Genomic DNA, 18,695 nt, shown 5'->3' on the forward strand with positions numbered 1-18,695 from the left:
CGAAAGGAATACGGCTATTCTGAGAGGAAACGGCTATTCCGAAATATGTATAAGCACATAGTAGAGGTGTTGTACTGTAATCAAATCTAAACCATCTTTTCTTTTCTTTTGGTTTATACTTTATTCACTTTTGTGGATGTAAAGGGAAATAATTCGCTAAAATTATTATCACGGTGAATGACAGGCGTGAAATGCATTTTTAGATTTCCCTTGTCGAGTATTTCGCCACTTTGTTATGCTTTATTTTTTCCAACTTAAAAAGCTCAGAGGGTAAATAGTTTCGAATTTTATTTCCTGACTCAACTTTCGATTCATAGATGGTGCTAGTAGCATCTTTGGTAATTATTTTGATAATTACCCGGAAAGGATGAAAGGATTTGATTTCAGTTCAGTGCCTCTATCCAGGTGCTCCGATGAGGAAACGCCTATTCCGAAATACGTATAAGCACATAGTAGAGGTGCTGTACTGTAATCAAATATAAACCATCTTTTCTCTTTTAGTTTATCTTATTTTTTTGTTTCAGTTGGAATTGTACGTTATTTACTCAAAGTACAAGTACCCGAGAAATTCGGGTAATTGTACTTTGAGTATTATACTCTGAGTACTTTTCTTGAGCAATGTACTCGGTACTCTGTACTCGTTCCTCAAATATGAAAAGCACGTGGTACTATGTACCCGCGTACATTTTATCAGTACCCAGCTCTGGTTGTAGTACGTCACTATTTCTACAGGGGTTTGGTTGATGTTGACCTTTTGCTTTATTTTCTTGCTAATGATCATAAGTTTGTCTTCTTTAAGTTTATATTGAGTCCATATTATTGACTGTAATACGTGATTTTGTTCATGAGGACTTGTAGGCCTTCCTTATAAATTGAAAATTAGAGGGGACAAAATGCAGCCTTGCCTCACTCCACGCACGATTTTCACGTATTCGGTGTGCTCACCTTCAACTCTGAGGTTTGCAGTCTGATTCCAGTAAAGCTTTCTAATTATGTTCAGATCTTGGGTGTTAATGCCTGCTTCTATTAATATTTGCATCATCTTGGCGTGCTGTACTCGATCAAACGCTTTCTGGTAATCAATCAAACATGCGTATACGTCGCAATTGACGTCTCTGCATCTCTGAAATAAGCCTTGTACCTATTGAAAACAAAGCCTCTCTCGTACCAACAGCATTTATGAACCCGAACTGGTTGGGCGAAATTTGACTTTCACATAGCTTGTAAATTCTCGTATGGATTACCTTTAGGAACAATTTTAGGACATGACTCATCAGACTTATCGTACGGTATTCTTCACATTTTTTGGCTCCTGGTTTTTTTGGAAGTGCAATAAACTCAGACTTCACCCATTCTATTGGTATTTCTCCAGAGCTGTATATGTTGTTGAATATCTTTGTGATTATTGCTATTGTTTCGTTGTCCATTAGTTTGAGTAGTTTTGCTTGTATATTATCGGGACCTGCTGCTTTGCCAGTCTTTAGCTGTATTATTGCAAAATAAACTTCCTGCTGTAGTAATCTTGGTCCATCATTTATCTCTTCTTCTAGCTCAAAGGTGTTATCTCTTTGGTCTTCAAATACTTTAAATAGTTTTTCTGATGGCTAATAGGAATAGCATAATATAGTAATGATTGAGCCATTAACACTTACTAAAGAAACGAATATTTTTTTGCAGATACCATCGAAAACAGTATTGACCATGCAGCTGGAAATATAGAAGAAGGTACAGAGCAACTGGTGAAAGCTGCTCAATATCAGAATAAATACAGAAAGAAACTAATATATCTTGTGGGAATAGCCGTTATATGCGCTGCAATTTTGATAATCGTATTAGTAGTAGAACTTAAGAAAGATAAGAAATAAGTAGATTTTTGTGTAACAGTTTTTTTTTTCGATATAAATATTATGTATGAGTTAAGTTTTATACCTATTAAATTGTCTATCGCTTTTTATTTTTAGTGATATTAAAAAAATATGTACATTTAAAAAAATAATGATAGTCGTATTTATTGACTCTGAGAATATTGGGACCGTGCAAGTTCGGAAGAGCGACGACACCTGGTTTTATAGCTCGGCAAAATTTATAGCACTTTTAATTATATTGGCCAATTATATTAGTCCTGGTTACTGGATAATTGTCAAGACCGTAGCCCAAAAATGAATAAGAAGAAAAAGTAAGTTTGAGGTTATGTTATTAAAAGGTAAACATTGTACTACAAGCAAAATACCATTAATTAAATTCACTTTAATAATTTCATATCATATCAATATTGTGGAGCAACATATAATTTTTACAATTTATAACATATCATTTGCGAAATCCCATTTTCTTCGATGGTAAATAGTAGGTATGAAATATACGTAAATTTGACAATTTCAATTAATAATATGAATTATTATTTAAGAAATATGTTAAGTTGCAGGATTTCTCCGCTACTAGCGCACGATCGTTTCTCGTATCCCCTCCAAGTACTTGCACACAGCGAATACAGTGATAAGCGCGCTAATAACCAGCAAAATAACGCAAAATATAGAAAACAATACATTGCGAAACAAAAAGAGATGAAACTAGTGGAGGTGGAAATTATAGTTATAAACGTGAAAATTAACATTACATTACATAGTTTCCCACCTTTAGACGTCTGTGACAAGTAACAGGAGTATTTTATAAAATTCTACTGTGACAGTTGTCATACTCCTCTGATACGTCCAAAGGTGGAAAACTATGTATTGTAATGTTAATTTTTACGTTTATTGCGATAATTTCCACCTCCACTAGATTCATCTCTTTTTGTTTCGCAATGTATTATCATTGTTTATATAGGGAGATAGTTGGTCAGCCCAATAGGTAAATATGTTTGATTCAAATTGAGACAGTCACCAGATGTCCCCACAATTTAGTGAAAACCGCATATTTCTATCTTGAGCCGTTTACAAGTTGTAGGCAGTTAAAATGGGGGAAAATATAAATGAACACCTGTTATATTGTCCTCTGCTTATACAGAGAAACTCAGCTGTAATGTAGCGGTGGCCATATCTAAATAAATAAATAAATTGACTCGGAAAGTGCCATTGATTCGGTAAAAAATAAATAAAACTATACAAGCTTTGAATGCTTTTGATCTAAGTAAGATTTAAGGGAGCAAAAATGTCCTAGCAAAAAAGAGAATACTTAATAAATCTAATTAAATTACAAGTACAAGGACTGATAGATTTCGAAATAGAAGAACAGGAACACTATTCAATCTGATAATAGAAAACGCAATGGAAACAGAGAAATAATAACTTTGTAATTTAATCCTTAAGAGTAAACAGTAGCGATCAACAGGTAGCAACAAAATATAACTTCGGGAGATAGTATCATAAACTTAGGCAACAGTGGTAATCTTTGACATTGTCTAAGATTAATATTTTGCCAATATCATAGTCGCGCTAAGTGGAAGTAATAGAAAACGATTTTATTATTAATAAATAGATATTTATAAAAATAGACCAAAATGGGTGAAAATTTTATGTTAAGATAGGTATTTGCATGAATTTCGATTTTCGCATAATTTTGGCACAGTTTTTAATGGACTTTTTCTTGGAAGGTTTCACTTTATTTTTCGTTTGATTTACTGTTTCCATTTTGTTAAACTATTGATAATATTTTTAGAATAAAAAATCCTCCTAAAACTTTATATACTCGCATTAGAATTCCAAATATTTTTACGTAAAATATACTTACCTACCTACATATAACTAAAACTCACAATTAACAACAATCTATTCTTTCACAGAAGCCAACAACTTATACAACAACAACAAATATATAATAAATTAACTATCAATAAACACTACTTTCCTATGAAACAACAAAAACGAATTCTTAAATTAACACACTACTGACTGTGCTACTGCACTGAACAGATATCGATAAAGATGACAGAACAGATTAGAGAGAATCTGACGCAGGTTTATCAAAATGACAGTGATAATTTCTCTATGTTGCCTAATTAGTTATTTAGTTATAATATGTTCGATTTCTTCTTAGAAATAAAAAATTTTAGTAGTTCCAAGATTACACAAAATCTAGGCATGGGATAAAAAAGTTTATTTGAAGAAAGTTTTTTTTTTCTTCTTAATGGCGGTACAGGCTCCTTTTTTCAATATTTTATTTAGTTATAGAGTAATTTCCACGTACTTACATATTTCTGAAATTGGGCTCGGTACTTCTTCTTTACGTGCCATCTCCGCGACGAAGGTTGGCAATCATCATTGCTATTCTCCTTTCGACACTACAGCCCGAAAGAGTTCAGGTTGATCAGTTTGGTTGATCTTGGCAGAATTGTATCAACCTATCTCCTCTTTGATTTCTATCACCTAATCCAAAATTTCCCACTACGTTACTTGTGCTACCCTTTCCAATTTTTGGCGTTTAGATCACCCATTATTACTGACGTCACGTGCTTTGGTAGTTCTCAATGCCTCTTGAATTTGTTCATAGAACGATTCCACCTCTTCGTCATCTTTTTCGGCCGTTGGGGCATAGACTTGAATTAGGTTTATTTTTCTGTCTGTCGTTTTTAGTTGTAGTAGCATAACTCTTTCGGAAAAAGGTAGAAAATTCTGGACGTGTTGTGAGACTTCATTGTTCAGTATTATTGCTACGCCATGTCTATGTTGCGTGTCATTATTACCAGAATAGTATATCGTATGGTCTCTAACTTGACATTTTCCATTTCCTATCCATCGGGTTTCACTTATTCCTAAAATATTGATGTTAACTCTTTTCATTTCTTGGATTACATTGTGTGTTTTTCCGGATTCGAACATGCTGGTTACATTCCACGTTACAATTTTAAATTCACGGTCTGCTTTTTTCTTTCTGGGCTCTGTACCGCCATTCTTTATTATATTACGAATATGTGTGCCAAATATCTCGACAAAATATTAAAATTAGAGCCGCAATCTTGGAACGCGTTTGTTGCTACCTGTTGATCGCTACTGTAGCCTCTTAAGCCTTGTTTACTCTTGGGGTGTAAGTGTATGGCAGTCGAGGTTTTAGAATAGAAGCCTCTCTCAATGTTTCTTTGCCTCTTCCGCGCTTTCCAATCTCGCTCTTTCTCGTGTCCTTGCTGGTCTGCATCTACTTCGTTTTTTGTCCACTTTTGCTTGCTACACTGTTATAAATACTTTTATTTTGGTGTTGATACTGATTTCCATTCTTCGAATAAACGCCTTGTTGAATGCAAAATAAAGTTTTTTTGCATTTTGCGCTCCACATTTACAATCGAACCCACTTTCTTCAGTCCTCTTGGAAACTTTAAATTATCCCAGTTTTTGTCTAGGTTGATTTTCATTTTGTATTTATTAAAATATTTATTCCAAATTTGCAAACTTTTTTGTAGGTCTTTTTGGCTTTTTGCCATAGTAATTAAATCATCAGCATAGATTAGTTCAGATATGAATATTTGTCGTAATTTTCTAACTCCAACTCTTAGGGTAAGGACAGAACAAGTGGGTCTCAGTGGAGGTGGAGGTCGCGGTCGATGTCGATATCCATGTAAAACAAACACATTGTAGTGTATGGAAGAGAACAGAGCAGGTAAGTCGTGGTGGAGGTTTACATCGATGCTTTTGAAAATAAAATGAGTTTGTTTTACATGGATGTATACAAGGATGCTTCCCTGTGATTGATCCGTTCGAAGCCAAGTTGTTATTACCTGCGCTATCTGAGTTGATACTTTTTGTATAATCCCTTTTTTGTATTCAGTTTATTTTTGAATTTCTAAAGTAATTAAATTCAGTAAATTTTTGAAATATGAAGGAGGATCTGATTATTTACAGCTGACATTTCATCACTTGACTAACACAACATAGCAAAAGCACAGTCTTTTTGTCATTCAAATTTCATTAAACTACTTCACTTGATAGTGGTTCTAGATCGACTGACAGCGCAGGTGACCTCCTTGCTATATGTGCTGTCGATATCGACCGCGACCTACACCTCCACCTCGACCCACTTGTTCTGTTCTTACCCTTACGTGTTGGACACTTATTCGTGCTTCTTTGACTATTTTATTCACTAATGTAACAAACAATAAGAGGGCAGTACCCCTCCAAGGCCGAATTTAACGGGGGCATGCTGGGCAGCTACCAGGGGCCCCCACAAAGCCCCAAACTTAAAAAAATCAGCACATTATTCAGATAGAATAATAATGGAGGCCTATAGAATCAAAACCTGCTAGATCCTGGTTTTGAAATTTTGTCAGGAGGCTAAAAAAACACTAAAAATGTAAATTTTCCAAAAAGTATCCAGCATTTCTCAATCAAAGGGACATCAATAAATATCATAAAATGGCATACTAATTTGTCATTTTTCTGCATCTGCAGAAATTTGTACCTACTTTTAGCTTGGATTTAGCAAAACGAAAATATTAGGGTCTAGCGGGTTTTGATTCTGATGGGCTCAATTTTTGTCAATCTAATAATGTAATGTAATGTTTATTTACGGACTTGCCGTTTTTTACAAATCATCTTAAATATAACTTAAACTATTAAAGCACAATGTGATTACATAAAAATGTATTTTCGATCTTATTCTTAATAATAGTACTTAGTGATAAATGAAACAAATCATTACTATTAAATTTGTTTGCATTTCTACACATTCTCTGTAAGGGTTTATTTACAGTACCTATAATTTCGATTATGAAATTCTAAATAAAATAAGTCTTGGGATGTGGTGTCTTTACCTACAGGGAGTACCGAATTAACCTTTTCCAAAAGAGCACTAGCATCAATGCCTCCTCGTATTAATTTATATATAAATGCTACATCTAGCAATATTCGCCTTTCTTCAAAAGTACCTAGGCAATTTAAGTAAAGATTATAAAACAATGTATTCAATTTCATTTAATATGTATTCTTAATTTAAAAGCAATAAATCTTAAGAACTTTTTCTGTACTCTTTCTAATAGATCTTTGTAGTATTTATAATGCGAAGACCAAATATTGCTACAATATTCCAAAACCGATCTAATAAGGGAGCAGTAGATATTTTTGAGAAAATAAATATCAAATTCAGAGAGACTACGTTTCATGGATCTATTAGAAACGTAAGAAAAATGGTCCCTGAAGCTTACTGTAGGGTCAAAAATTACCCCAAGATCCTTAAATGTTGTGATTACCTGTAAAATATTGGGTCCAATATGGTATTCAAATGAAATCGGATGTTTGTTTCTAAAAAAAAACGCATTATGTTGCATTTATTATGTTCAAATTCAAAGCATTTAAGTTACACCAATCCAATAATCTACTTAAATCATTCTGTAATAAACTACAGTCATTGGACTTTTTTATGACTCTATAAATTTTTAGATCATCAGCATAGAGAAGAATATTACTATGATAAAAACAATTGGTATATCATTAACAAAACAATTAAAAAGCAGAGGAGATAAATGTCCACCCTGATAAATGAATTTAAGCGAAAACAATATTTATTTATCAAATAAACATTTTTCCTGTTTTCGGACAACAGTAAAATGTATTACGAATTAAATAAATTACCTACATACATTCTTCTTTTTGTCTCAATTAATTTAATTCAAAAACATTTTTTTGGCCACCCTGTATAGATAATTAGGTTATTGTTTATATTACTGAATAGAGAATCAAATGAGCTATCACACAACCCCTACTGTCATTTAAAAAAAATCATCGATTACGTCATCACGCCCAGATGGATGACGTCACTAGTATTATATATATGTATATATATATATATATATATATATATATATATATATATATATATATATATATATATATATATATATATATATGAAATAGAGAATGTGGAAAAATCCCCTTACGAACAATTCACACATCCACCATTTCGGGCTGGGAAAAATTTTTCGAATAGAATCAAAGATCCAAACACCAGTTCTTAGAAATGTGTTTCGCCCTCTTCTAAGAACTGGTGTTTGGATCTTTGATTCTATTCGAAAAATTTTTCCCAGCCCGAAATGGTGGATGTGTGAATTGTTCGTAAGGGGATTTTTCCACATTCTCTATTTCATCTATTTGATTTCGTACGAGTGGTCGTTAAACCAATAACCTTGGATCTTTGGTTCACTGAGTGTGTTTCAAAGATCTACATCTTATGTTTTTAAATATATATATATATATATATATATATATATATATATATATATATATATATATATATATATATATATATATATATATGCCAAAAGTCCTAATTTAAATATAAAAATCGACCTGTCTGAGCCAGTCTGAGGATTTCTTTTCAAATTTGCCCATTCTCGAGATAATGAATTTATGAAAACTCAAACGTGCTCACTGTATAAAAAAGGTTCACCGACAGATTGCAGTAATTACCGTACAGTAGCATTGAATTGATATCCCATGCGAGTAAAGTGGTTCTAACTATTATCAATGAAAGACTGAACAAAATAAATTCTCCTACCACAAATTCCCCAAGAACAATGCGGATTCGTTTCAGGTAGAGGAACAAGATTCTTAATATTGGGTGCGTTCGGACGACCATCAGAACTGTCAGCAGAAATCGGCTGAGTGGTTGTATCGGTGTACCGGAGTGTTGAATCGGTTGTATCCAGCCGTGATAGGGAAAGCTTATGTCCACTTTACATCAACAATAAATTGAACAAGAAATTGACAAAGTTATTCAAGGCCAAATTTAACGTGTACAAAATGTATGGTTTGTAAAAGAAAATGAAGGAATTTGATGAAATAGAACAATTGGATATGTTTTATTTTGTCAAATTCCTTTATTTTCTTTTTATTCACGGCAAAATTGGGTGTTTTGTATAAGTCAAATTTGACCTTGAATAACTTTGTCAATTTCTTGTTCAATTTATTGTTGATGTAAAGTGCACTTTAGTAAATCTCTCAGCGGCTGACTTCCAGCGGTGACGTCTGACAGCTACTGCTGGCTCAGCTGTCTAGCCGCTGTGGTCGTCCGAACGCACCCATTGATTAGATTTATGACGTCAGATTTATGTACAATTTTACCCTCAATCGAATCGCCGCTAAAGAAGAATATCTTCAAAAATCTACGTTACTTTGATGACCCTGTTATATTAGCGTCTTCACCAAAAGATCTCGAACAAATTATGAATAGGCTGGGCACGTACAATAGTAGGAGAACTTCATATAAAAACTAGACTCACCACAGCTATCAACCAAAATATTCTGAGATATTTTGGACATATCTAGAAGAAGAGAAGGCATGAAACGAATCATAAGTGAAGGAAACGTAGCGGGTAAAAGATCCAGAGGAAAATCTTTAGCACGGTGGTCGGACCAAATAAAGAACATGACTGGTTACTCATTCTCCGAAGCAAAACAACACGTACAGGAGAGAGGTAATTGGACAGAAAAATATTTAAACAAATTAGATGGCGCCACTACATCCTTACGAAGAAGAAAAGATAGAGGAGGAGGAAGATAATTTTATGCAGTAATGTTTAGTATTTCATCTTTTGAATCTTTTTATCTAATATTTTTAGTAGTCTCGAGATTGGTTTTCTTTCTCCCTTCGATACATTTGTCTGCATTTAGCACTCCTTTAAAATGTTTGTACCACCTCTCCATTATAATATGCTCTTGTGTGACTAGTGGGTTTATCGGTTTCGGGCTTGAAGTTTCCACTTAATAGTATCATCAGTACTTATCGTTTTGCTTCTCACCAGACAAATTGATAGCGTTTTCTAACTCTTCCTCTCTCCGAAAACCTTTTTTATCGAATGTGGCAGTGTACGGTACATGAGTAGGGGAGAGTATTCCACAGTGAAACATTTTTTTTATTTTTGTTTCCCAACATTTTTGTTTGTTATTTTTGTTTTGTTTTGTTTTGTTTGACCAATTTAAAAAAAGCGTTTTTTGTTTCACTGTGGAACAGTAGTGGGGTACACTGAAACAGCATAAACAAACAATTAACAATAATAGGTATTTATTTTTCACAACACAAAAATGAAAAGATACCAATTAAACTTTGGCGTAACCGTTAAATTGGTGTTGCGCTAACGAACTTCAATATTGCTGAAGCTAAGTTCAAATGAAATCATATCCGCTTGTCTTTTTGTTCTGCCATGCTGATTAGGTTTTTGCAAGATCATTTTAATGTCGCTTTCAGGAACTATATACTGCAATGTCAGGAACTTTCGGTAAAACAAATATGTCGTCTATTTTTGTGTTTTCTATAAAATTCTACTTCAATATCTTGTTTTTTATCGCAGGTTCCTTCCAAGACGATTGCAACGTAATAAACAGTTTTTTATTTTTTCTATTATTTTAAATTGCACCAATACAAAGTCTCCAGCTTCTGGGGAGCGCACCAAGATCTTCAAATCCATTTGGATTTACTTCAGGTATCCAGCTCTCCGTTTATGATTCAAGAGACATTATGTCTTCATTTTCTTCTTCATCCTCAGAGGAATCGACAAGTTTGCGCTTAGCATTTTCGACAGCTTTAAGTGTAGGTTTTTTTTAGTTTTTTCCTTTTCTTCCTAGTTTTTTCGGGAGTATCGGTCGCAATCATGATTTTCCCTTTCTTCTAGTTATTTTACCTTTTCGTGCGGAAGCTTTAGGGTAACCTCTGAATTGTTCGGGAGAAACAAATCCTACTTCTTTTTGTGTAATGACCGCATTGGATGTTCTATAACTCCAGTCCTTTCACTTACTTCACAATTATTCCCTTGAGAAGTGGAAGCTTCGTTTTCGTCTATAGAGAGTCGATCTGTGACAGCTGAACTCAAAAAATCATTCTCATTAAATACATTTTTATCTAGAGGAAAGATTCCACTTCTTTGAAAACCTGATTTAATATTACTTGGCGTCATCGAACGATCAAAAGCAATTCCAACACATTCTGCAATTTGGTAAATGGTCATGGGTATCGCGGTATTTATAATGAGCCTTAAAAGATGAGAAAACACTCACATCCAGCGGTTGTAGCCTATGACTACAATGGGGCGGTAGTGTTAGAATTGTAATACCGTTTTCCCTAGCTTTGTCAACCGTAGCTAGTGAAATATGACTTTCATGGTTGTCCATGTGAAATTAGACGTGGGGTGAGAAAGGGATGCGTATTGTCGCCAGTTCTCGTTAATGCCTACTAGGAAGAGATTCTAAAAAGAGCTCTTGAGGGTGAAACAGCTGGAATAAAGGTTAACGGAGTTCCCATTAACAACATTAGATATGCGGATGACACTGTCGTCTTAGCCGAAAATATTGAAGATCTTCAGAGACTGGTTAACAGAATAGCGATATATAGCCAAGAATACGGTCTAACAATGAACATCAAGAAGACAAAATTTATGACAATATCTAAAACTCAAAGAAATAACGAGAATCTCCTCATAAACAGAACCAATGTCGAACAAGTAGACCAATATGCATATCTTGGAACAATGATCAACTCCACAAATGATTACTTCCAGGAGATTAAAATTAGAATAGAAAAGGCTAGAGCGAATTTTAACAAAACGAGAAAAGTGCTCTGCACAAAAGATCTAAGGCTAGAGCTAAGAGTAAGGTTGGCTAGGTGCTACGTTTTCTCGACTCTGTTTTACGGAATGGAAGCTTGGACCTTGAATACGGCATCAATGAAAAAACTGGAATCATTCGAGATGTGGGTATATAGAAGAATTCTGAAAATATCATGGACAGAACACGTCACAAACAAAGAGGTTCTAAGAAAGATGAATAAAGAAATGGAAGTCTTAAATACAATCAAAACCATAAACTTGGAATATCTTGGACATATTACACGTGGAGAGAGATACAAATTGCTCCAACTCATTGTGCAAGGAAAGATTCAAGGAAAAAGACGCATAGGAAGACGCAGAATGGCACGGATGTACATCAAACGAACTTTTCAGAGCAGCCGTCTCCAAAGTCCGAATAGCTATGATGATTGCCGACCTCCGTAGCGAACCACTTGAAGAAGAAGAAGAAGAAGGTTTTCCATGATAAAGAGCGTCGAGTTTTCTTTACTGGATAAGGTAAATTTAATAAAGTGATCCAGAACTTGTGGAAATATCTTGGAACACATCCATCCTGAAGTGGTAGCGAGGCCTAGCGTACCATGAGGAGCTCCATTAATCATACGAGTTGTATAATTTTTCCGCGGGAAAATCATGACTGGAGGCATTGCAGTATCAAGGGCGTTAATAATACAGCATGTAGTTACGTTTTGTCCTCTTTCTCCGCTTGTACATTTATAATTCCTCTTCCAGCAATTATTTTTTTCGGATTCTGAACTGTTGTCGTTGAGGTTTCGTCCAAATTTTAGACCCTTGAACCATTAGAAAAATGTTCACATCGCCAATAAACTGTCTCCAGCTTATTGAAGAACGGCTGTACGTTATGTGGATTGAATGATGTCATTCGTGATAGACTGCAGCCCTCAGGTGAACGAATACTAATACTAGGATGGCGCTTTCTCAACCCTCTGAACAATTCCAAACCTGCTTTTTTCTTTTTTTATCCAGTTTTCAGGAATCCGTATTTAATTTCTTACAGCCATATCGTAAGCTAATTTTCTACATTCCGTTACCGTCAAACCGAAACCCATTTTTGGCAGATTTAAAACATAATGGACTAGCTCCTTTTCTTGATCTATATTAAGATCTGTCTGCAATTGTAGTTAGGGGTAAGTCTAATTTTTTCAAGGGGATTCTCTCTTTGTCTTTTGGCATAGCGAAAACGGGTCACGTAAGGGACTCTTGTCATCTCCAACACTCCGACACCTATTTTAAACTTAAACCTTCATTAACCATATTTACAGCATTCTGCATTTTATCTGCAGATGTTAGACCCATTGCAGTCTTCCGTATTCTATTTCTGGCCCTAAAAAATTGTATTTTAAAATAGGTAAACCCAAAATAAAACGTGTAAACGAAATATGGGGCAGACTGAAACATCGATGGTCCACAGTGAAACACGTTTGTTTCACTGTGGACCATATACATCTTCAAACAAAACAAAACCATCATGACAAAACAAAAAATGTTTTTAAACATTTTAATTGCTACTTACATTGTCTAGGAATGGAACTTCCTTTTGCCCCAAAAATATTTAAAAAATATTAAAAACTAAAGCCGTAATCGTTAACTAAAAGGTTTCACTGTGGAACACTCTCCCCTACAGTACAGATCACGTTTGACCGAGCATTTCAGTGGCTTCTAGGATTTCCTAGGCGAAAGTCCGAAACAGATTATTTTTTTACTCAACGTTTGACTGAAAAGTTTTTCCCCTCCTAGGTTTGACTAAAAACACTTCAAAGGCCGAAAATTGTATTTATTTCGGGGTTTCACTAAGACCGTTAGGCGGATCTGAGGATTGACTAGTCAAACCTAGGAATGCCGGAACTTCGGGGTTCGACTACAACATACAGGGTGAGTTTTTAGTGCGGGATCGGTCGATAATTCCATTACGGTATAGAATATCGAAAAAAGTTATTTAGAAAAAATGTAGGCAATGATATTCTCCACGCTTGGAAAATATGTCCATTTCTACAGGGTGATCAATAACAGCGTGGTATATCAAACATATAATTTTTTAAATGGGACACCCTATATATTTTTTCATATTTATATTCTCCTCATAATTCTTGTTCATATAATATAGGGTTTTGCATTACTATACAGAGTATTTAACAAGTTATGACCATTTTTTTTTCGAAATCTCTATGAGATTAACACCCTGTATATAAAGAAGTAAAATTTGTTTTATGTAGTAAGATAAACAATATACTGTAGTTTTTAAATTAAGTCCAATTGAAATCATTGACGAATGTTTGTATACAGGGTGAACTACAAAAGCAGATTATGATTTTCTCTATTTTTTTAAATGGATCACCCTATATTTTATTTTTCAAAAATATTGTATTTATTATACTCTTTCATTTTTATATAGCATTCCCTATATCTAAACTTATTACTTTCGGAGATATTTTTAGTTTTCTTCAACTTTCGGGAATACATTCAATTTTTCTAGTAGAAATAAGTTGGTATTGAATGATAATTAAACAAAATTATTTTTATTCAATAAATAACTAACACAAAATATAAACCATAGCAATATGCAATGAATTTATCAATAAATGTGATATTAAGGAATTATCATATTTCCCTAATATACAAGAATCATACAATTCCTACAAAAAAATATAGGTATCTTGTGTATAATAAAATTACAAGATTATTTTTATTTAATAAACAACTCACACAAAACGTAAATCAAAACAATATACAACTAATTTAATAGTCTTTAGATTATTATATCAACAGAATTTTAAGCCAAGAAGTTTTTAGTAACACATTCCTAATTACAGATTGTGACCCGCAGTTATTAACCCTGGAAGCTCACACTTGGGTGTGAGATACCCATCGCGACACTTAACTGCATGTAGCTTGCGCAGCTGCATTTCAATGGTAATGCTGCTTTATGTAAATTCAGTCTCTAGTCTGCCAAGGACGGATGTGTAGCTGCGGTCTCATTTGAGCAATATTTCCAATCACGAGAATTTATTGAATACAGGCTAGGGTATGTAGCACCCATGTGTGAGGTTTGCGATCAAGTGTGCGTTCAAGTTAATGACCTAACAACACAACATCCCACAAATTTAGTAAAGAAAACTAGGTGTTATTTCTGCAAAGGCAAAGATGGAAACGCAAAGCGTGCATGCTCGGCTTGCTATAAAGCATAATGCATGGAGCATAGAGCCACACTGTCTTATGAGTGTAGTTACTAAAATGAGTGAAACTGAAATACCTGGCTAAGAACGAATATGAGTTCTATAATCAAAAGGTATTATATTTTAGTTAGAAAGACCATTTTGTTGTTAAATTAAATTAAAATATTTTGAATTATGTTTCCGGTTTTTTAGAAAATGTTTTTTAATTATTTTTAGGTATTTTTAATATTTTGTTCTTTTGTGTTACTACAATTAAGAGAGAGAAAATAAAATTATTGATTTAATTATTCGTATGTATTCAATAGTGATTAGAGAGTCGCTGGCAATCATAAAATATTTACTTTTTTTTATTTCTTCACAACAAATCATTGGGTATCTGACACTCATGTGTGAGGTTTATGTAAAAAAAATAGGTGTGATCTTCCAGGGTTAATAAAATAATTTTCATATTAAATTTCATTAATATGCATCAAGAAATCCCTACTTTGTTAACAGTCAAACTAGGTGATCTATAAATGTTTAAGGTGATATTGTTAGAGATTATGTGATTGGTCCACATTTTTTGACGGTTGAGGTTTTTATACGACGGTGCTCCAGTTCTTCCAAAATTGATTTTTTTCACGTGGGGCTATATAAAAAACCTTGTATACCAGAAGCATCCAACAACGCTTGATGATATGAAAAATAGAATAAAAGAAGCTTTTAATAATATTGACTTACAAAAATGTTAGAAATGTGGCTCGGTCATTTGAATATCGGTTACAAAATTGCATAGACGTTGAATGTGGTCATTTTCAACATTTACTTTAGACTTATATCCTTAACATCATATTAATTGGTACATTCATTAAATTTTGTTATGGTTTATTATTTTTTTTGTTAGTTATTTATTGAATGAAAATATTTGTTATATTATTACATAATACTTATTTGTTAAGTTATTTATATTTATAAGAATTAAATGTATTCCCAGCAAATGAAGAAAACTAAAAATATCTCAGAAACTAATAAGTTTAGGTATAGGAGATGCTATATAAAAATGAAAGAGTATCATAAATACAATATTTCAAAAAAAAAAAAATAAAATATAGGGTTATCTATTAAAAAAAATTGAGAAAATCGTAATTTTGTTTTGTAGTTTAAAAGTCCTTATAAAAATGAATGTTCTACTAAAAAATTCTTGGCTTAGAATGCTGTTGATATACCAATCTAAAAACTGTTACATCAGTTGTATATTGTTTTGATTTATGTTTCATGTAAGTTATTTATTGAATAAAAATAATCTTGTTATATTATTATATACAATACAAATTTTTTTTGTAAGAATTTTACGATTCTTGTATATTAGGGAAATATGATAATTTCTTAATATCACATTTATTGGTATATTCACTGCATATTGCTATGGTTTATATTTTGTGTTAGTTTTTTATCTTAAAAAATAATTTCGTTTAATTATCACTGAATACTAACTTATTTCTACTAGAAAAATTGAATGTATTCCCGAAATTTGAAGAAAACTAAAAATATCTCGGAAAGTAATCAGTTTAGATATAGGGAATGCTATATAAAAACGAAAGAGTATATTAAATACAATAATGTTGAAAAATAAAATATAGGGTGATCCATTTAAAAAAATAGAGAAAATCGTAATTTGGTTTTGTAGTTCACCCTGTATACAAATATTCGTCAATGATGTGAATTGGAATTAATTTAAAAACTACAGTATATTTTTTATCTTATTACATAAAACAAATTATTGTCTACGAATTACTTCTTTATATACAGGGTGTTAATCTCATAGTGATTTCGAAATAAAAATGGTCATAACTTGTTAAATACTCTGTATAGTAATGCAAAACCATATATTATATGAACAAGAATTATGAGGGGAATATAAATATGAAAAAATATATAGGGTGTCCCATTTAAAAAATTATATGTTTGATATACCACGCAGTTACTGATCACCCTGTAGAAATAGACATATTTTCCAAGCGTGGAGAATATCACTGCCTAAATTTTTTTTTAATAACTTTTCTCGATATTTTATACCATAATGGAGTTATCGACCGATCCCGCACTAAAAACTCACCCTGTATATATTTAAACACCTCGTTCTCTCTTTCACATCTTCTTTGTTTAAAAAAATATTTGTTGATTTTCTAATTTCTTATATAAACCTATATTTCAGATATTTTCCTATATTCCTATTAATGTCACTAATCTTTTTAAATTCTTCTTGTAATATATTATCCTGTTTAAAATATGCGTACATAAGTAGCTATAATAGCATTTTTCCACAAGATACTTTACCTACGGTCTAGAGTACGTGAGCAGCATTAAATACTGAAAGTACTAAATCTAACGAAAGAACAAAAAATAAAATTAAAATTCCAACCGCAAACAACATTCTGAACACCCTGTAGAAACCGGTATATCTCCTTGACCCATAGATATGGCGAAGAAAGTCTCGCAACCAATAAACTGACCAAGGAGGAAGGCAGCGCACTGCCTAAGAAGAAAGTAGTGTCTCAGTTGGTGTAGTTGTTGACGACTTCGTGTGCAGTGATATTGTTCGTCACAGTAGAATATGACAATGACTCTCCGCAACTTTTTATCAATCTTTGTGATTTTCGTGCTGTGTTTCAGTGAGAAGACAGGTGAGTTCATATTTCGGCATTTCTGCATCTAAAAATAAACATTTTTAGTTTTATTTTACAAAACGCAATGAATAAAAGTTTTTTAATTCTTGGTAATTTAAAGTATATAATTGATATTACAATAAGTGTGTACTTGCCTAATCATTTAGCATGATCTTCACTAGTCTATGCAAAAGGCAGACGGTAAAATTGAGCTTATTTAAACATTTCTCTTCCATATTTTCAATATAAATTTCTCTCTATTCTTTTCTAATCAAAATCATCAACAATATGTACAATACAATTGACTGCAATACAACCTATGTAGGTATAACAGATGTCTTGAAAACAAAAAAAAAAAAAAATCAAATCAAAGTTGAAAACTATAATGTTAGATATTATGGAATAAGAGTAGATAGATGTCAGTTGTAAAGTATTGATGAAAAAATAGTGCGAAAAAGAAGTGCATAGAGAAGAAAAAATTAGAGCGATTTGGCTGCAATTCCAACAAACTATTTCACTCAACTGTATTCAACAGTAAATAATAATGAAAATAGGCAAACTTCGAAATGGAGAAGACATGTGAAGCAGAACATCTTATTCTCTTGACTCTGTCTGTTTTTTAATTTGCCTCCATTAAGTTGTCATTCAATCGTTTTCGTGGTCTTCCCACTGATCGTCTTAATATTTGGAAACCGACTCTCTCCGTGTTTACTGCTCTATTTGTTGTCATTCGGCTTAAACGATTATTTCATTATACGATACTCTTCTATTCCTTACCTAGACCTTCTCCACCTTGCATCTCCGTCGTATACCTATCTGTATTTCTAGCTCTGTCCCATAGTGCCTTACCATAGATTCTTCTAAGTGTTTTCATCTGTGTTGTTTCTAGCAATATTTTTATATGTCAGGTCTATGTCTATATGTCTATGTCAGGTCGTGTTTCTGCGGCGTATGTCATTTTTAGTAAGATGACTGTTTTGTAAATTCTGCCTTTCATTTTTTACCGATATTTTATTTCTCAGCTAGATCGTTTGATGCCTAGATATTGAAACTCCATCATTTGTTCTATTATGTCTGACCCCCAGCTCTAATTTACATCTTAGTGAATTTGCTGTGATAACAATGCATTTTGTCTTTTTTGGAAAATTAGGATGTTAAATTTTCTGGCTGTTATATTAAATTGATGCAGCATACGTTGAAAATGATCTTCACTTTAAGAGATTAGTATTACGGTTTCTGCATGGCAGATTATTTTAAGTTGTTTTTCTCCCATTTGGCATCCTTTTTAGTTTTTATTTTTTTGTTATTTCATCCATG

At 32.9% G+C, this 18,695-nt stretch overlaps 2 protein-coding genes across 2 annotated transcripts in view; both read left to right on the plus strand.

Annotated features, from left to right (window-relative positions):
• Window positions 1–1,996, plus strand: part of LOC114331333 (syntaxin-12) — a 53,963-nt gene extending 51,967 nt beyond the window's left edge. The window contains exon 4 of the mRNA XM_050655824.1: window positions 1,678–1,996. Within this exon, the coding sequence (XP_050511781.1) occupies window positions 1,678–1,865 (188 nt within the window). The 3' untranslated portion in view covers window positions 1,866–1,996. The remainder of the gene's footprint in view (window positions 1–1,677) is intronic.
• A 15,231-nt stretch (window positions 1,997–17,227) lies between these two features.
• The window catches only part of LOC114331334 (chitin deacetylase 1), a 128,142-nt gene continuing 126,674 nt past the window's right edge, over window positions 17,228–18,695 (plus strand). The window contains exon 1 of the mRNA XM_028280862.2: window positions 17,228–17,396. Within this exon, the coding sequence (XP_028136663.1) occupies window positions 17,327–17,396 (70 nt within the window). The 5' untranslated portion in view covers window positions 17,228–17,326. The remainder of the gene's footprint in view (window positions 17,397–18,695) is intronic.

This window comes from Diabrotica virgifera, chromosome 1 (genome assembly GCF_917563875.1).
Source record: "Diabrotica virgifera virgifera chromosome 1, PGI_DIABVI_V3a".
Taxonomy (NCBI): domain Eukaryota; kingdom Metazoa; phylum Arthropoda; class Insecta; order Coleoptera; family Chrysomelidae; genus Diabrotica; species Diabrotica virgifera.